This window comes from Grampus griseus (genome assembly GCF_964374135.1).
Source record: "Grampus griseus genome assembly, chromosome: 20".
Classification (NCBI taxonomy): Eukaryota; Metazoa; Chordata; class Mammalia; order Artiodactyla; family Delphinidae; genus Grampus; species Grampus griseus.
This window is the reverse complement of record NC_139014.1, coordinates 51,420,656-51,439,321: the sequence shown is the minus strand read 5'-3', so window position 1 is coordinate 51,439,321 and position 18,666 is coordinate 51,420,656. Positions and strand designations below refer to the sequence as shown.

Here is an 18,666-nt window from a genome sequence, read left to right as displayed (position 1 = left end):
CACACCACCTCATGAGGTTTAGACTCCCTGCAGGTATGGGAGCAGCTCCTGCTTCTTGGGGATCTCTCTAGGACTTCCCTGCTTCTATGTGCCAAGCCCCCGTGCTGAGTTCTGAAACGCACAGCCTTGTTGATCTTTACGTGGCGGTAGGATAAGGTGGGAGCTTCAATGCATTCACCAGGAGCCGGGGGGCGGGGGAGTGACTTGCTTATTAGGCTCCCATGGAGATGTTACCTGCCAACCCCGGGAGGCTCCCTGGCTCTTCAGAGGCTGAGCCCAGCTTCCATCCCAGAGCTCTCTGGCTGAATTGTGTCCTAGGGGGCCGTCCCGTGGACTGTGGGTCTGTGGCCAATCTCGCGCCCTCTCTTGCAGGCATCCCCACCCTCATTGTGCTGGACCCACAGGGGGAGGTGATCACGCGGCAGGGGCGGGTGGAGGTGCTGAACGACGAGGACTGCAGGGGCTTCCCGTGGCACCCCAAGCCCGTGCTGGAGCTCTCCGACTCCAACGCCGTGCAGCTCAACGAGGGCCCCTGCCTCGTCCTTTTTGTAGGTATGAAGCTCAGCGGGAGCCCCAGGGTGGGACGGGATGGGCAGAGCTCACTGGGTGGGGGTCTGGGAAGTCTGTCCCCACATCTTCTTTCTGTCGCCAGCAACGCAGGGCCTGGGCCTTTGTCTCCACGGCTGCTGTGCTCCTGACCCCAGTGATTTACTCGTGGTTCTCCCCTGTGGGGGGTGGTGTTCTGGGAGCTGCTGCTGTGCTTTCCTTCCTAGCTGCTCCCGGCTGCCAGCTGGGAGGAAGAGGTCAGCCCGGGAGGAAGCCCTCGGCCCCGTGATGAACAGACCCATTGTTGGGGGCCGGGCTGCAGCACAGCAGCTGTGGGGGGCTGGGCCCCTTAGGCCAAGGCTCGTCCCCAGCTGCTGCTGCCGCTCACCTGTGCTCTGAGGAGCTGCCCCAGGGTGGCTGGAGCAGGGCCCGGCCTCGGGGGGCATCTCCGGGGCTGAGAGCCCCTCAGTCTCCCCGCCTCTCCCACTCTGACTTTCAGTGGGTGACAGCAGGAGGACACAGAACACCCACTCCGGGCTCCCTGCAGGCCCATAGGGTGACCCTGGTTCCTTCTGCAAACGGAGCAACTGCTGGCCAAGGTCCACCTTGCCCTCTGCCTTGGGACTCGTTGCTTGGTTCCAACTTAAAGTAAATCTGGGTACCGGAATCACGGCTGAGCTGCTGCCATACGCACCACGGTGAGGGGCTGGAGAATGCAGGCAGCATCCGACCCCCATTCTCTGCGAGTCTGGTTTGGGGGCCCCCAGGCGGGAGCCAACATGCAGACTTGAGGGAATCCTGAAGCAAACTGGCTTGCAGGCTGGCCCTGCGCTTGGAGGGCAGAGGCCCTGGGAGGGGCTGGCCTTGGGGGACCATTCACCTTGGGGCTTTCCTGGGCAGGCTCACACGCCCACATCCTGGGGCCTGGGAAGCAATTCTGAACTGAGGGACTGTAGGGAACCTCACTGGCCATTTGCAGATGTGGAAATAGGGTCCCAGGGAGGCAGAGCGAGTTCCCAGCATCACGGAGCTAATTAACTGTGGATCTAGAGTGTGTGGGGCCGAGCCTGCGCACTGGGCCTCCCGGGTGGTGTGGCACTTCCGGGGCACCTGTTTCCACCCACCCCCAGTCTGCGCTTGCTCTGGGTTTCAGGGTTCAGCAGGAGTGAGCTGCTCCCATGCTGCTGTTTCACTGGAGGCCAGAGCCCGGCTGGGGGTTCTTCCCTGCAGTCAGCCTGTCCCTTCCCAGCCAAGTCCTGCTGCCAGCTGTGAAGTTGCCAGTGCCCTGGTGCCTCCCAACCACCACCAAAGCTGCTGATCAGACCACAGTCCTGACCCACCACCACCAGTTCTGCCATTTCCATTAGGAAGTCAGAGATCCGCGGTCACAGCATCTCATTCTGTGATTGTGAGGAAAAACTGCCGGGACCTCAGGTCCTGGCCTAGGGGAGGCTTAGCTTCCAAGGTGGGTTTGTGAAGAGCTCAGTGAACAGGACTGCACTTGCCTGGGCATTAGCGCTACTTGGTTCTTCCTGGGGGCATGGTTCAGGACAGCCTGTGTGTGAGAGCAGCGAGCATGCTGGCCTATGCCTGGGGACACACGCTCCTGCGCCCAGGAGGCGAGGCTGGTGTCCCAGGGGAGGCTTCTCTTCCCTTCAGGCGCTGCTCAGATGGGCAAGTCAGGCCCTGGACCCAGGCACCACTCCATCTTGATTGACAAGCCAGTGCGTCTTTGTGTCTTTCTCTCTCCTGTCACAGATTCTGAGGATGACGGGGAGTCCGAGGCGGCCAAGCAGCTGATCCAGCCCATAGCTGAGAAGATCATCGCCAAGTACAAAGCCAAAGAGGAGGAGGCGCCGCTTCTGTTCTTTGTGGCGGGGGAGGTGAGTGCTGCTGTGGCCTGGCCCCGGGGCTGGCTCAGCTGGCCCGCTTTAAAACACCGGTGATAACAGCCCTTGGGGATGTCTGAAGGGGGTCTGGGGTGACCGTGCTTCCAGAACACTCCACAAACAAATGTAGCATAAAAAGATGTCAAGGAAAACCAATTCTGGCCCCTGCCGCCTCCTTCTTGCCATCTCTCACACACAGCAGCCTCAGGGCCGCAGGAGGCCCTCCCACGACAGAGGCCCCCCCACCCCTTGCACCCAGGCTATGCCCACCCCGGCTGCTGGGGAGCCAAAAAGATCGCGATCAACACTTACTCCCTCTGGGCTGGGTCCAAACCAAGCTCTTGGTGCTTTACAGAGTGTCTTCTTGGTTAGTCCCCTGCCCCGGCCCGCAAGGGGGCCTTTTCCCATCATGGGATGCCGGCGGGGATCCGACCACCACTCCGACCTGCAATTACCCCTCCAGCCCAGGGAGAGTGCTGACGTTCCTGGCATCCCTGTGTCTCCCACCCCAGGCCTGTCCCTGGAGGGCCTTCGTCTGGGCTGGACCGAGCAGAAGGCTCGCCACCGGGAGAGGGGGAGGGGGAGGGACGAGGGGCAGGCCCTTAAGCTGGGCCGCCTCCCCGGGGGTCTGGGAGCCTGGGTCCCACACACGTGGAATCTGCAAGATGGTCGCAGCCACGTCTCCCCGGTCCCCACCCCGAGCCACCCTCCGCACAGGTGCCGCTGCCTTCCCCCACCCGGGGAACCGGCCTAAGCCAGTTACTGACGGATACACGTTTTGAAGCCCCCCTGCCCTCCTTGCTCCCATCTGTACCTCCAGTTGGTCCGAGCCCCTGCTCATTTCACGCTGTGTTTGGATCCCAGGGGATGCCGCGGCGGCGCGACACCCGGAACCACCCATTCATCATCTCAGTAGCCGCCCCTGCTCCGCGGGCCCCTGGAAGGCAGCTGAAGTCACCCTGCCCAGCCGTGGGGTGGAGGGAACAAAGCAGGTTCACAGGGCCCTGCCTTGGGGGTCCCCAGCCCGCTCCACACAAAGCACAAATGGAAGCCGCTCTGAATGTATTAAACTCTTAACCCCTTTCGAACGGCTCGGAGAGAAAAGATGGGCGCAGAGGAGAAAGGGCGGAGCCAGCGCGGGGGCAGGGCTGGAGGGCTCCGGTGGCCGCGTTACAAACGTGGCTGAAAAGGAGCAATGGCAGGTTTCCTATAGGCCAGGCCCGAGCGAGGTGCCTCACCTGGACCACCCACGTGCTCCTCACCTCGTGGGCAGGGAGCATCGTCCTTACCGTCCCACAGATGAGGAGGGTGAGGCTCAGAGAGGGTGAGCCGGCTCCGAGCCCCGCCCGGGCGGGCTGTGAGTGCGGGCTGGCTCTCACGCTCGCGGAGCCCCACGTGAGCCATTATTGAATCCGTTTCACATGTTTTAGGAGAGCTGGGCTCCGAGAAGTTTCTGCCAAAGTCCTGCATTAAGTGGGTGGCAGAGAGAGGAGTGAACGTGAGATGAGGAGTGACTCTGGAAGCAGTGCTCTCCCTTCCTCTGTCCTTGCGGGTCTGGCAGACGGGCCGCCCAGCCTGGACCAGGAGGTTGGGCAGAGGCCCGGGGGCATCCGCTGCTCCAGCTCTCCCACCCACCGCCAGGCCTTCCCCTGCTCTGCACCTGGGCTCCTGGCCTTGGCAGCTCTCTTGGTCTGACCTCGGAAGCAAGGCAGCCAGGAAGGAGCACAGGGCGCAGGAGCATCAGGCACCAACTGGGGGCCTCTGAGCCCTGGACTTAGGCCCTTCACGATCCCCCAGGGCTGAGCGGGCTGCGGCTTTGTCTTGATCCTGTCCTCTCCCGCAGGCAGAAGTTGCCCCTTCTGAAGCCTTAACAGACGTTAAAATTCATCTCCCCGCGTTTGCTCCAGGGAAAGTGAAGGGGAGGCAGCGGGCTCTGGCTTGGCCTCCTAACGGGAATTGGATGTATGGTATTTGTCCAGGTGTCTCCCCTCTGTTTATCGTGAAGATTGTTTATTAACCCAGATGGAGGCCCTGAGTTGGGTGAATGCTGCCAGAGATGCTGAATCCCCGGCATTGCTGGGAAGTGCGTGCTCTTTATAGGGTGGGGGAAAGAAAGACAGTAACTAATCATCTTTCCTAAAGAACTGCCCTTTCAGAAAGAAATGTTTCTTGTCTCAGAGCCCGGTGAGCCTCCTGCTCACCCGCATTTAAGGCCAGGAATACCCCGAGTCCTTTTTCGGCAGGGCGACTCAGGGCTTTTCATTCAGTGGAGAATTTTGCACATTTTATGGTAAGACAAGCTGGGGATGGGTATAGACAGCCCATTTCCTGTATCAGCAGCGTGAAAGGTAATCTCAGGTGGTTGCTCCCTTACGAATCTTTCTCCTTGTCTTTGGATTTCTCTTTGCCTTTATACTTTAAAGCTACATCTGATACTAGGGAAATTCCTCAGGGCAGTCACTGGGAACGTATGGTAAATACAGCGACCCGTGTAAACTTCAGTAGCACTTCAGGGGCCCCGGCTTCTGAACTGGCGGTGTAACTCCTGCCCCTGCTGCAGCTGTGGGGCTGGGGGCAGTGGGCTGTTTTCTTAAAAACATTCTGAAGTTGAAGTCCAGATTGGCCTGGGCCCACAGTGGGGCTGCAGATAATTGAGAGTTGGTTGCAAAAGTAAGTAATCAAAGGACATCCCATTTTCACAAGTTAAAGCTGCTTTCATGCTAATAAGAAAAGATGGCTTGCCTGGGGTTTGGGGTGATGCAGAGAGAGGATTTTATGAACCAGGCTGCCCCTCCCCCTGGCAGGGCGGGGTGCCCTGCTCCCCGTTCTGAGAGCCCATCTTTCCTGGAGGCCGGCCTCGCTCCAGGATGATGTGGTGGCTCCGTCCCTAGGCCGTCTGGGGAGTCCGGGCCCAGGGGACTCTCTACCCTCTTTCTTGGAAACTTACTGGTTTTCTTTCCCTCCGGTGACTTCCAGGATGACATGACCGACTCCCTGCGAGATTACACCAACCTGCCCGAGGCTGCCCCTTTGCTCACCATTCTGGACATGTCAGCCCGGGCCAAGTACGTGATGGACGTGGAGGAGATCACCCCTGCCATTGTGGAGGCCTTTGTGAATGACTTCCTAGCAGAAAAGCTCAAACCAGAGCCCATCTAGTCGGGCTCCCGCTTCCCGGGATGTTATTTAAAACGCATTCTTCTCCTCCCCCTCCCCCGCCCTTCCCTCCACCCTTGGACTTTCCCAGGGTGTCCTGAATCACACAACCCAAGTGTCCAACCTCTCTGTGGTGCCTTGTTTTCTGCATTAACTCCTCAGCTAGCACCCTAGGGTGCGCATCCTCTCCAGCAGCAGAAGAACCTCCGTGTTTGGAGACTCTGCTTGGGATTCGCGGGGCTGGCATAACCCAGCCCGAACTGGGACTGCAGCCTTCTCTTGGTCCCTAGCTCTTGGTGAGGTATTTGCCAGGGTGTTCTTCTGTCAAGTGGGCACCAAGGGACAGAGCATCGGTGCTCTGGCTCTGCCTTAGGTGCCGGCACGTACGAGCAGAGCCCGAGGGTTCAGAGGCGCACGCGCGGCGGGTGGAACAGGGAGAGGGCGGCAGCCGCGGAGGCCCCGTGCAGAGCTGCTGGCGAGGACGTCCTTTCCTAATTGACTTGGTCTGCCTTGGTCTGAGGGAAAAACACCAGCTTGTCAGCCGGTTCTCGGGCAGGGGCTCTCCAGCCCTCAAAGGAAGTTTGTGTTCTTTTCTGGTGAGGAAGAGAGTAGCTACGGTAATGATTCCCGTACTAATTGCTTACTTTGATGGAGCGCCTCCCATGTGATAAGAAGGAGCTGCTCATTCCTTCCTTCTAGCTCTTTCTTCCTTGATCTTGACCTTCTCCCAGTTTCTACCTTCTCAGATGAACAGTCCCTACAATCTTGGAATGTTGTTACTAAGTTCTCCCCCTTGGACATCTTCCCAAGAAGACGCGGTGGTCCTGTGTTCCCGGAGGAGCACCGCTCACCAGCTCAGACCTGACTCAGCCCGGCTCTGGGCCTGGGGCCGCTGGAGCTCTGCTGAGGTGCTCTTGCCCACCCTTGGTCACCCCTGCATTCCCTTTTCTTCTCAAAGCAGAACTTAAAAGAGACAAAAAAATTACCAGAAGCCTAGCTTTTTCCTAAGAACCTACAGAAAGGGCTGTGCCCTGAGGTGGGAGTGCAGGCCAAAAACAGGTCAGCTAAGAGTAGGCCCTGGGTCCGCTCTGCCGGGCCCAGCTCAGCTCCTTGTTTGGGCTGAACTGACCACAGAAAGGAAGCTAACAGCTGTGCTCTTAGGATTTGGGATGGAAGGCTTTGCCTAGGGCCTCACAGGGTTTCAGCCTATCTCAGTCAGAAGTCAGGGCCTTTAAAAGAATCTCAGGCCTCACCCCTGGCTCCACTCACAGCCAATCAAGACCATTTATTTGGAAAACCCAGCCCCCTCCAATTAGCTGTTGACATGTTGCTCCTTGCTGAGTGGGATTGTTGATTTGTAGTTCAGAGGTACAAATTTAGTTGGTAATTAGACTGTCACTGTTACCAGCCTGAAATTCAGTCACCTAGTAAGAAATAAAACAGGCATCTCTGGACGTTATCAACCACTTGGCCATTCCTGTCCTTCATAACGAAACTCTTTTGGCTTGTGCTCCGTGGGGTGGGCAGTGGCGGGGGTGGGGGGGACACACAAGATCCTCTTGACTTTCACCGGATGTTTGGCAGCTATGTTTCAGAATTTTTGAGAACCAAGCCCTAACGTGGTCGTCTGTCGAATCCTCTGGAAGCCGGGATTCTCGTTTGGATTAGAGCGTCAGAGGCAGATCCCCCGCTGGAGCTCTGGCTGCCACCTCTCCGGGTTTGACTTGCTGTTGCGGGGGGTGGAGTCTCGGATTACAGACATCCTTGTGGACACGTGTTCATTCCCCCCCTTCACGGGAACACGTGCTCAGAAGCCTGAGAAGGCCAGTTGGAGAAACACAAGGAGTCCAGCACGGGTCCTCCTGTAAAGAATGGGGCAGTAGTTGGAGACTGTCAAACCTAGCTCTGTCCTAGGGCTGGGGGCTGCTTTGGGAGCCCTGCCGGTGTCTCCCTGGGGGGCAGGGTGTGTGGGGACGAGGGGAGGTCACCCTCACTTGGAGGATGGTCGGGATTTCTGTCTGTGCCCTGTACCATGATGGCCTTGGAACAAAGGTGGTCTCTCTTAGCAACTACTTAACCTTCTGGGGCAAAAGAAACAAAGTCCAGTTGAGACGTCCTCCTCGCAAGTCACTGCAGCAGAAAAATTAGGTCATTTTTGATCCTTCTACGGCCCATACAGGGCCGACTAAACTACTTGCCACTAATGTCAACTGGACCCTTGACACCAGAATTCCCCTTCTGGAGGGGGGTGTGGAGGTTAAGGTCAATGGGAAGGTTTGCCAGAAAGGTGCTTTTGGTTTATACGGTGGCAACTTTGGGGGAAAAATGCTGGGGGAGGATCACCTCACCAGTGAAAAATCCCGGTCTCTATAGTGCGAGAGATCTTAAAGGTTATTGATGCAGACGAAGTGGGTGGCATCTTAATTCCCACTAAGCAGCTCCAAAATATCTTAAAATTCTTGTCGCTGATCGGAAGCAGGTTAAAACGCCAGCTGTGGCATACTCAAGGTCTTCCGCCCGCAGCAAGGGAGACCGTGCCCTGCAGGTTGATGAGGCAGGATGGTGGCTGTAAAAATGCCACCCTGGGGTTCCAGATCTGTGTTCACCACAATGACTTCCAGATCCGATTCTACCCATTTTCACAACAGAGACGAGTTTTTTTTTTTTTTACCTGTCCCCAGCAATAAAGATCTGCTTAAGAAAAAAAGTATGTGTGTGGGTTGGCATGTACAGAGGGCAGGTGTAAAGGCCAGAGGGCGACTGAGAATCAGCTGCTTTTCCAGAAGTGAGGGGGCTGCCTGCTACCCCCGCTCCAAGTGTGTCCTCGCAATCAATGACTCGCTCATCCAGGCGCAGGGAGCCTGTTCTGCTTTTCTGGCATCAGCCAAGCTTCAAGTGGTAATTTTCAGCCAGACTGTGTTTTTTCCTGTTGCCTAATTAAAGCCACTGAAAAGCTGTTCTCTCCTCCTGCGGCCTTGTTCCAGGGCAGCAAACGGAATTCTGCAGTGATAGACATAGTAGAATGTGGTCCAGGAACGGAGCAGCTGGACCCAGTGAGGTCATCGGAGGAGGAGAACTACACACGCGTGTGCGTGTACACGTGGAGAGGCCCGCGGGCTTGGAGTGGCAGTCCTGGGAGGGGCCCAAGCGAGTAGCTGGTCCAGCGCCTCCAGTCACGCAAGCATTCTGTTCACTGTCGCCTCCCCCTCGGCCAGGCCCCTTGCCCGCTGGGAGCAGGAGCTGAGCGCGGCAGCGGCGGCGGCGGTGTGGATCGGCGAGCGGTGTGGATCGTGGGAGGTCCAGCAGTGCCCCTGCAGCTTCTCTCCGGTGCTGCGGCATGAACTGAGGACAGCCCAGAGCTCAGGATCTTCCATTTGCCCTGAAGCAGCTGTGTTCAGTGAGCACTCAAACCTAAGTCCCTCTTTGCTGACACCAACAGGGACGAGAGCGCCCACTGCTTTCCTCCAGGCAGGCTGCTCAAGGGAAAATGCTTTGGGGACAAACGGCTGTTGTCTATTCGCCTCATTATTATTATTATTATTTTTTGCGGTACGCGGGCCTCTCACTGTTGTGGCCTCTCCCGTTGCGGAGCACAGGCTCCGGACGCGCAGGCTCAGCGGCCATGGCTCACGGGGCCAGCCGCTCCGCGGCATGTGGGATCCTCCCAGACCGGGGCACGAACCCGTGTCCCCTGCATCGGCAGGCGGACTCTCAACCACTGCGCCACCAGGGAAGGCCCTCGCCTCATTATCGATTGTTCATTATTAGCAAGTGGTGCATGTGTGAAGAGTAGAATATTTTCCAGGAAACAAAAAGCTCGGATATAGGGAAATCTTATATTGGCTCTACTCTATGGCTGGGACTTCTCCTTCTACGAGGGTAGATCTGATATCAGGACATTCTAGGTATGCCGAAGTGTGAAAGCACGAAGAGAAGTAACTCTGCTGCATTTTTCAGCCTAAGTATGCCTCACCCTCTTGGCCTTCTGGAACACTTCCCGAGTCAGGAAATGTGTGACTAGATTTGGGTAGGACTTGTTCTGAGGGGCTGTAGGGTTTCCATGCAATAATGTGCCGCCTCATGAGAGCCTCTGTCCCCAGGCCTGTAGGCCAGTGTGCAGCCCCAGGAAGGCAGCCAGTCTCAGGTCTGACTCCTGGGCGCTCTTGCGTCACACAAGTAAGTCACCCACACGGGCTACAAGTGGGATATGGGAGGAGGCATGATTAGGACCCAGTCCCCCCAAACAGATCTCCTTTGATATCAGAGGATACGAAGTCCCCAGCCAGTCAAGCCACTCTGCCGGCCTGGGGTCACAGAGGTGCAAGGGCGGCTGGGAGGCCAGACCCTGCTACAGCCACGTCTCTCCCCAACCTTAGTTCTCTTCTTGCATTTTGAGGAAGGATCAGCTTTGGTGATGGTCTTCTCCAACTATGAGACCTTAGTTGAAAAAACTTGCTCCTCCCTACAAAACATGTGAAGAACAGAGCTGCTACCATGCGTGCTGTATGCACATTTTCAGTACCTGGCCTTCGAGCAGCGGCCTGGCTTCCTGAGGCTATGAGCGCCTGCAGCTGCTGCAAGGTAACGCGGGACCCTGGTTCAGGGACTGTCAGTCACCCACAGCAGCACATCTGGCTTCTAGCTTCTTTCTTTTGCGTGTTCACTGATGCAGAGGACGTGAGATCTTGGAGTTTAAAGGTGTCTACGTGAGTGTGTCCTTTAAAACACGTTTTTCAGGTGGGCCAGTCAGTTCTGCTCCCGCAGTGGGTGGAGGCGGCTTGGCCAAGAGGGGCCCACAGCACAGCCGTGGTTTTCAGCACCAGTCGGGGAACCCTGGGCAAGGTGCTGATCCTGGAGTCTTCGTGTGGTGGAACAGAAGTGGAGCAGTTCAGCTTTTGGTGACATCGGGTGTTGCTAATAGCCCTGGGGCAGGTGGTAAAAGGCCCCAGTGGAAACCAGTCCCCCGAGGTCTGTTTATCCTCTGGGCCTTAATGACTGAGATTCTAACATGAGCTAGTAGCCACGGCGGGGGGAGGGAAGAGGACCTTTCTGCCTCCCCTGCCCTGAAACTCTAAACGGGGCGAGGCAGTGGGTTCTCAGTGTGAGTCCCAGGCACCTGGGGACATCAGCATTAGTCCAGAGCTGCTTTCCCAGAGGCTCCGTTCAAGGGGAAAAGATGTGCTAGTTTTTTCTGAGGCAGCTACTTCCCACTTCCGTCCATTTCCTCCCTAGTTTTTGGTCCAATGTTCTATACTTCAGATTCTGCCGAGAATGAATGACAACGTGGCTGGGTCTTCAACTTTAGCACCTCTGAGCACAAACAGCTTGCAAAAGGCCCACTGTGGTGGAGGGAGACTTGATTCCATCCTCTTTCACAAGTTATATCCAGGAAAAATCCCCACCCTTCCCTTGAGGGTTGGGAGTGGTTGAGGCGTGACTGCCCCCTTGCGGCAGAAATCACCATTACAGCCACATGCAACACAAAAGCAAGGGGCAGCTTGGCCAACCTTCTGAAGGCTTCTCTTTCAGCCAAGCAATGTGTTTTACTTGTCATATACTGCTCAGTTTTCATCCTGTCTCCTGGGGAAATGGTGACATAAATATTGGCCTCAAAACTGAGAAGAATTTCCAGATGGCTAATTTCCATCACTAGGCAAACAACTTCACCATTTGCTTCCCCTGTAATCATTTTAAAGAAAGGAAAATTTGCCCTCCCCTCTGCTAAGTTATATGCACAAATATACAAAAAGAACTCACAAGGCATGGTATACAAGTCATGGACTATAAAGTGAATGGGATGTAAATGTCTTTTCCTTCTTACACCCAGGATGACAGAATGACTTGCTAGGTGTGCTCTTCTGCGGTGCTTTGTTTTTCTAAACAAAGACAAGGTATGGGTTTGTTGTTCTTTCATTGGTTTTTATTTTGCAATAAAAGCCAGCAGGAATAATAACCCAGGGACAAAAATTGCCAGAGACTGGTTTCATGCTGAAAAGGCATGAGCCTCTTTTTATTTTTTTAAATATTTATTGGAGTATAATTGCTTTACAGTGGAGTGTGTGTTAGTTTCTGCGAGCCTCTTTTTAGTGACGTGTTTCTTTAGCACTTTTCCAAGGTGTTGGGAGACTGTCAATAGAGTGGTATCGTTCTCCGGTGTCCACCGCCCCCAATTTCGCCTGCTGGTGTGACGGGCATTATAGCTGTGAAGCTGGCCGAGGGCCCCAGCCTTTGTGGGCTCAACACAGCATGAAGGCTGTGGGCTTTTCTACTTTTTAGAAGCTGATGAGGGATGGAGAGTCTCAAGAACATTCTGGGGGCCGCTGTCACCCAACATCTGTGCGGGGCCCTGGGCAGCCCCAGACCAGAGTGGGACACCAGAGCAGCTTCTGGCCAGTCAGCCTGAGAGAGCACAGCCAACCAAAGAGATTGTTCTTTTAAAAACCCCTCCCCTCAAACATAACAAAGCAATCCCACTGGGGCACCACGTGGGGCACGGTCATGCGTGACCTTTTGGTCTTACCAGGGAGCTCGGCGAGCCAAGGGAGGAGGGAGGGGTCCACGGTTCGTCCTGGGCATGCTGCAACGCATTGGACCTCCCTGCGATGAGCAGCTGAAGGGCTCCCGAGGAACCCCAACCATGACGGGGGCCACTGTATGGAAGGGACGTGGTGACACTACACTGCTAGTGTCTTTGTCCTCAACTCCAACCACATTCACTGTGGTGGTAAAAGCACTGCTTGGACTAGGTCCCATCCTCTGGTTCCCGCCATCCCACCTCACACACGCGCAGTGACTTACACACACGGCGATTACCATCTGCCTTGGCCCTCGTGTCCCTGGCTACATCCCACTGGCACTTGGTAAGTAAGGACCCAGCTTGCCCTGGTCCCCTGGGGGTTTGAGAGAGAGAAGAACAGCAGGGTCTTGCTGCAGAGTTGTGGGCTCAAGGGCCCCAAGCTCTCATCCTCAGAACCTCAGCCTCTCCCCTCACAGAAGCCTCTGTTCACACAGCCTCCAGGAACAGTGGCATTTTCCTAACAGTTCTGTTTATGCAGGATGGGGGATTAATGTAAACAAGTCATTACATTTAACCAAAAGTGTTATACAAAGTAGGACTAACAGCAGGAAGCTAGTAAAAAGGGTACAGCTTTGCTGACAGATAGATGCAGGATTGAGCTGAAGATTTAAGAACTGTTTCCTCCTTTTCTGAACCAAGTTCTCAAAAAGATATCTGCAGAAGTGCTAAGAAGGTGTAATACCACCTGAAATGGTGGTATCAGCTCTTTCACCAGAAATGGGGGAAAAAAATTGTGTCATACATAAACAGTGTTTAAGTCATGGCCTGAATTAACAATCACAGAGATTAACACAGCCAAGCCAAAAGAAGAGCCAGCTACTGAACGCCACCACCTGTAGCCCTCAGCTTCCTGGGTCATTAACCTCCTAGCAATGTCCTCATCACTAGGCCAAAGATGAAAAGACAGGCATTGAGACCCACTGACCACACCGAAATAAAACTTTTTAATGTAATCTGCTGGTCTACACTTCACAGGGATGAAGTCAATTTCCACTGACCAATGATCACAGGAGTTGAGTGACCAAGGCCGGCCTCTAACCAGCGCTCCATGATTGCAGAGCACCCCCAGCTGCGGAGGGAGGGGTCCTCCCTACCCAAGGTGATGCCCTCAGCAACTTTCTGGGCACAAAGATGCTCCTTGGTGGACAGTTTTTAAAAACATACAGCCATGAGGAGCATCTACTTATGTTCTCTCTCTCTTACCCCCCCACACACGTACATATACACACATATAGAAGTCGGTGGGAAGATGGAGATCTCAGGAGGAATTTTGGCCTTTGTTATTTTTGAGGCTAAGCAGAAAGTCAGGGAAGTTCTTATTTTTCCAGTAACCACAGAGACAACCTATAACCGAGGACTGGCTTCCACGTCCCCTCTCAGTGGTAACTCCCGTCCTTGCTCAAGTGTTCCGCCCTCACCCGCAGTTGTCTTCTCCCTTCAAAGAGCAGGATGCTCGCAGCCATGGCCGAGTTCAGGCTGTCCACACCAGGCACGATGGGGATCAGCAGCCTCCCGCCCCCCGTGCTCTCAGCCAACTGCAGGGACTCCAGGCTCACGCCGCTGGTCTCCCCACCTATCACCACAGCTGCAGGTGCCTCTGTCCAGTCTGAGTCGTAACTCTGGACCTCAAGTTCGGGGAGCCAGCCTTTATTGGCTGCACTTTCTAGATTCTCTTCCTCCTCCTCATACTTGTGAAACTTTAGGGGTCGTCGGTCACATACCCAGCCGTAGTCACTGGCCTTATTAGACATCTGGGCCTGGGCCTGTGTGTAAAGGCCACAGTTGTCAGCCACGTAGACGCGGGTGTCATTGGGCAGGTAGTTGGGCACTGCTTCCCAGTCCAGGTTGTTGATGATGGGCATTTGGAAATGTGCGCCCATACCTGCCCGCAGCACTTTGGGTTCCCAGGCATCCACACAGCCTAGAAAATAAAAGGATCCAATTAACATTACAAACCTTCCCAGACATGGGGACTTTGAAGTAAATCAGATTAATTCTGGATCAGGAGATAAAACAAAAAGTGTCCTAGTGTGGCCTTCTTGGTGGCTGAGGCCTCTGCCTCCCCAGCTGTGGCGGTGTCCAGCCAAGGGACTGGAGGATTCGTTCCTGCTAGTGCTGAAACAGATTTTATTCATCCCTTCAACATTTACCACACACAGGGAATTCCCTGGTGGTCCAATGGTTAGGACTCGGTGCTTCCACCCCTGGTCGGGGAACTAAGATCCCACAAGCCATGTGGTGAGGTCAAAAACAAAAAACAAAACAAACAAAAGAAACATTTACCACACACGTGCCAGACATTGGACGGGAGATGAGAGAGCCTTAAAGTCCCCAAACTCAAGGAGCTCATGATGGAGCGGGCAGTGGCGTCGGGATGACATTTCAGCAGGTGACTACGCTACCAGTAGTAACTGATGTAAAAGAAGCATGAACAAGGTAATAGAAAACTCTCGTACGAAGCAGGGCTATCGAAGCAGGAAAAACCACCTGAGAACACAACACTGAGCGGGATCTTGAAGGTTAGGAGGGTTTTGTCAGAATGACCGGGTCAGAGGACAAAGTTACAGAAGTGGGAAGAAAAACTAAGTAAGGCAATTGGGCCAATTACTGAGTGGGGGTGGGATGGGGGTGAGGTGGGAGATGAGACCGGAGGCAGGAAAGGACCAATTTAAAGGAGGCTGGGTATGCCAGGCTGAGGAGTTTAGGATTTTATCCAGAAGACAATATAATGACCCTGAAGGATTTTAAGCAAAGTAGTGACAAAATCTGGTTTTTGTTTTAGAAAGACCCATTTGGCTTCCATGTTGAATCTGGATTGGAGCAAGGAAGATGCTAGAAATGGGGAAATTAGACTGGAGGCAATTACAGTAATCCAGGGAGAACCAAGGCCACAGCCCTTGCTTCCATACACACTTCCTCTCCCTTCCGTGCAGTCGTGCTAAACCCAACCACCTCTATGCATCAGCAGACACTTGGCCTTTCCCACAGGTCGGGAGACAGCAGGGCCAGGGCACCACATATCCGGTATCCTCCCTGACTTGTTAGCACGAGTCTCCTCATTGTAAGTTATCTTAGAAGTTAGCCTGTCAAACTTCAGGATAGGTTAAGTAGGCAAACCAAGTTTATAAAGGAAAAAAAGACATGCAGAATGTACACTGTTCACATGGATCCCCAACCACAGGAACAAGGCATGGAAAGTGGGCTGTGTGCCAAGAGGTGGCAGGAGGGGCGGGCAGAAGAGGGGCCCAGACTGGAGGGGCGCCATCTAGTCTGACCCCTCCACCGGTGGGGAGCAAGGGACAAGGTGAGACTCCCCCTCATCCTGGTGTCCTCAGCACTGGCCACCACACCAAGTGTTCCTACTCTTTCCCTACCTCTCACACACCATCCACCAGCATCAATGTGGAAACCACACTGCCTGGATAATACAGGTGCATTCCCAGACCACACCTGCTCTCCGAGGTCTCAACAGTGAGGCAGGTGAGTGGGGTACTGATGATGGAACCCCGCACCTCACTCATCCCAGTGGAGAGATGCATCCCAGCAAGGCCTGACTGGGAGGAGGAGCTGTCAGGACCAATTCAGGCGAGTCTCAGCAATGGGACCACTTCAGTTTACACCAAATGGTAGCTTGACTGTTTCTGATGAATGATCCTCTCCTTCCCCGCTCCCCCAGGGTTGTAATAGCCCTTTCAGGCACGTCCCAACTGTTAGGCAAGTCTGTTTGGAACCAAGGCTACTAATTCCCGTTTCTGACGAGAGGAGATAACCAAGTGTTCAAACCAGCATCTGTTTCTTCCCTGATTAATTTTAAGTTCTTTAATAACGTAGCAGGTGTCAAAATAACTTTAAAGATAATCAACATGCATGAGTGTGCCAGGCACAGTGCTAAGTACCTGATATTCATCATCTCACTTAATCCTTAGAACAACCTTACCAGGTAGATTCTGTTATGCCCACTTTACAGATGAGGAAATTGACATTCAGAATACTGCTTACACATAGCTACCAAGGGACAAATCCAAGATTCAAATACACACGTCTGCCCACAGAGCCAGCTCACTTACAAACAGCCACCCGATCCACCCAGTAGCAGGTGCTCTTACCTTTGGTGAGTAACACTTTGCTGCAGCCTACGCCAGCAGCAGATCGCAGAATTGTCCCCAGGTTCCCAGGGTCGCGGAGATTGTCACAAATCAACAATATGGGCACTGCGTGGAGAAGCTGAGTCTCTGGGTATGTCATCTTGACGTGGTCAGGTTTGGCAAAAATCCCTAAAGAAAAAAAAAGGTGGTTCATTTGTCTGGCATGGGGAGTAATTTGACTTTTCACTTATTTATCATTCTTTGTGTATTCTTAATTACATACTAGGTGAAAACATTCTGATCGAGAAATTCAGTGCCCTCCTCTCCCTCATAACTGCTTTCGACCTTGGAGTGTATCCTTTCAGAACTTGTTCCATGCATCTCCCTACATGTATGTCCATCTACCCATATATAAGTGCTTTTTCTTTTACCTAAAAAAAAAAAAAAAAATCACACTCTATGAAATTATTCTGTAACCTAGTAATTCTTTTTTTCTTTTTGGGCCTCACTGCATGGCTTGTGGGATCTTAGTTCCCCGACCAGAGATCAAACCCGGGTCCTTATCAAGGACAACTATAGCTAATAAGAGCATAGTTACTTAGACTGAGTGGAGGACTTTAGTAGTCCAAGTCCCCACCCTATGGGAGAGTTCTGGGCACGGGGGCACAGATTCCTAGGACTTGCTGGGTTACAGAAACAAGAGACTGTCCCCAGAATTTCCGCTCCCAATTAATAGCTATACAGTGAGCCCACTACAGGGAATATGCATGCACAACTGGTGTGAGAGGCCCTGGCCTAAACATTAGAATCTTGAAGAAAACGCCTTCCCTGCCCCAACTATCCCTTACTATCTAAGAGAAATCTCTACACTCACACATTCGATTCTCGTATCTTGAATGTCAAAAAAGTATAAAGAGTTTAGTCTTTCCATATTTAGAAAAAAGACTTTCTAAGTGCTAACAGTCTATTAGAATCTTGAGTTGGATTCAATCAAATGGAGACATGGTTTCCTGTTCAACAGGCTAAACCGGGCGACAAATTGCAGCTTACTGCTCAGACCTGCTTCTAGAATAAGGGGGTCAACAATATATAGGTATTACCACACTGGCAGAGGTTTTGTGGAAATAGAGGGTAAATCTTTTGGTAAACATTTTAATTTGTTTTTGGCCATGCCTCGTGGCTTTCGGGATTTTAATTCCCCGACCAGGCATCGAACCTGGGCCCACAGCAGTGAAAGCACCGAGTCCTAACCATTGGACCACCAGGGAATTCCCAACATTTTCTTAATTTTTAATTGAACACTTAAGGTTGAAGAAGTGACCCCCAAAAAATAAGGTCTGAGGAAGACTGATTATTCCCTAGAGACTATAAAAAACCCACAATACAAATGACAAAAAAATGGCTTGAGTCTCCACTGAAGATACAAGATGCAAAGATTTGAGAAATGTATTTTTCTGGGTGTCTTAAGAAAAGGTTAGGCACAGTAATATTTTGAATTTGGTTTCAATAAAATTTGTTGCCCTGAGACAAATATGAACAAATAATCCCAAGCCTCTACTTCTAGAGACACACTGGATAACCACTGACCCATTATTCCTTGTGGTGTTACTAGGTCGGACCAATCCTTGATATCCTCAAATTTCACCTTAATGAGGCTAACACCTTTCAGCTTCTCAATGGGCAGCTCCTTTATGTATTCCAGACGGCTAAAGAAGAAAACTCTGGGCACAGCACCAGCCTTGAGAGCATCTGCAATCAGCCTACGACCTTCCAACAGGATCTTCCCTTGCTTTTCCCGAAATTGCCTGGACTTAACTACTGTCATCACACTGCTGTGGGTGGAAACAAAAAGACGGGTAATTACCAACATCCTCGTTACGGAGACACATCTAGTTCTAACAGACATGAAGAGCTTCGCGGGGAAAGAAACGAACTGTTAGACACTTATCCTACCCTCCGTGCATAATAAGAACCAGCGAGTTGTGCTTCAAGAGGTCCTCCAACGGGAGGAAAAAGGTCAAGGTCTCGTTGTGAGGGGAAAGAGAAACGAGAAAACTCGACAAGCCTCAGGAACACATCACCTCAGCCTTTTGTCTCCGGGGAAAGCCTTATCATAGCGAAGCCCCGACTCTTCCCAGGTGCTGGGGGTCTGGGATGGGGGCACCTGACGCGACTGCTTCAGTCGCTGCTCGCGGGGACTGGCCTCTGCCGCCGCCTTCCGAGGCTGCTTCCCGGGACCGGGCTTCCGTTCCACGACCTGACCTGATGGAAACACCACTTTCACGGGGCTGCGCCGCAGCGCCCGGACCCAGCGCCGCGCATCGAGTTCCCAAGTCCGCACCACCGGCAACAACGGTCGCGTGGCCCAACACGCGCGCTCCCCCAGCACCGCCATCTTCCCCTGCGCCGTGAG

At 53.5% G+C, this 18,666-nt stretch overlaps 2 protein-coding genes across 5 annotated transcripts in view; one reads left to right on the top strand and one right to left on the bottom strand.

The window, feature by feature from the left end:
* NXN (nucleoredoxin) overlaps positions 1–7,049 on the top strand; it is a 141,128-nt gene extending 134,079 nt beyond the window's left edge. The window contains exons 6-8 of the mRNA XM_082678341.1: positions 373–552; positions 2,305–2,429; positions 5,412–7,049. Of these exons, the coding sequence (XP_082534467.1) occupies positions 373–552; positions 2,305–2,429; positions 5,412–5,594 (488 nt within the window). The 3' untranslated portion in view covers positions 5,595–7,049. The remainder of the gene's footprint in view (positions 1–372; positions 553–2,304; positions 2,430–5,411) is intronic.
* Positions 7,050–11,599: 4,550 nt separating this feature from the next.
* On the bottom strand, positions 11,600–18,649 carry MRM3 (mitochondrial rRNA methyltransferase 3). Of its 4 annotated transcripts, none has more exons than XM_082678584.1 (4): positions 18,335–18,649; positions 17,841–18,085; positions 16,275–16,442; positions 11,600–14,089 (listed from the first exon to the last, which is right to left on the bottom strand). In XM_082678584.1, exons 1-4 carry the CDS (start codon positions 18,646–18,648, stop codon positions 13,545–13,547), a joined length of 1,272 nt encoding a protein of 423 aa, XP_082534710.1. In that variant the 5' UTR covers position 18,649; the 3' UTR covers positions 11,600–13,544. The 4 variants fall into 4 exon arrangements, with proteins under 4 accessions (XP_082534710.1, XP_082534711.1, XP_082534712.1 ...); XM_082678585.1 differs by having other exon boundaries at positions 18,516–18,649; XM_082678586.1 differs by having other exon boundaries at positions 18,418–18,556.
* Between the last annotated feature and the right edge of the window lie 17 nt (positions 18,650–18,666).

Excerpts from the sequence above, each read along its gene's own strand:
- MRM3 (XM_082678584.1), bottom strand. The coding sequence starts at position 18,648 with ATGGCGGTGCTGGGGGAGCGCGCGTGTTGGGCCACGCGACCGTTGTTG. Across the intron at positions 18,086-18,334 it reads CCCGGAGACAAAAGGCTGAG|CAGTGTGATGACAGTAGTTA; the intron begins GTGATGTGTTCC and ends TTCCACCCACAG. Across the intron at positions 14,090-16,274 it reads CAAAGTGTTACTCACCAAAG|GCTGTGTGGATGCCTGGGAA; the intron begins GTAAGAGCACCT and ends TTTATTTTCTAG.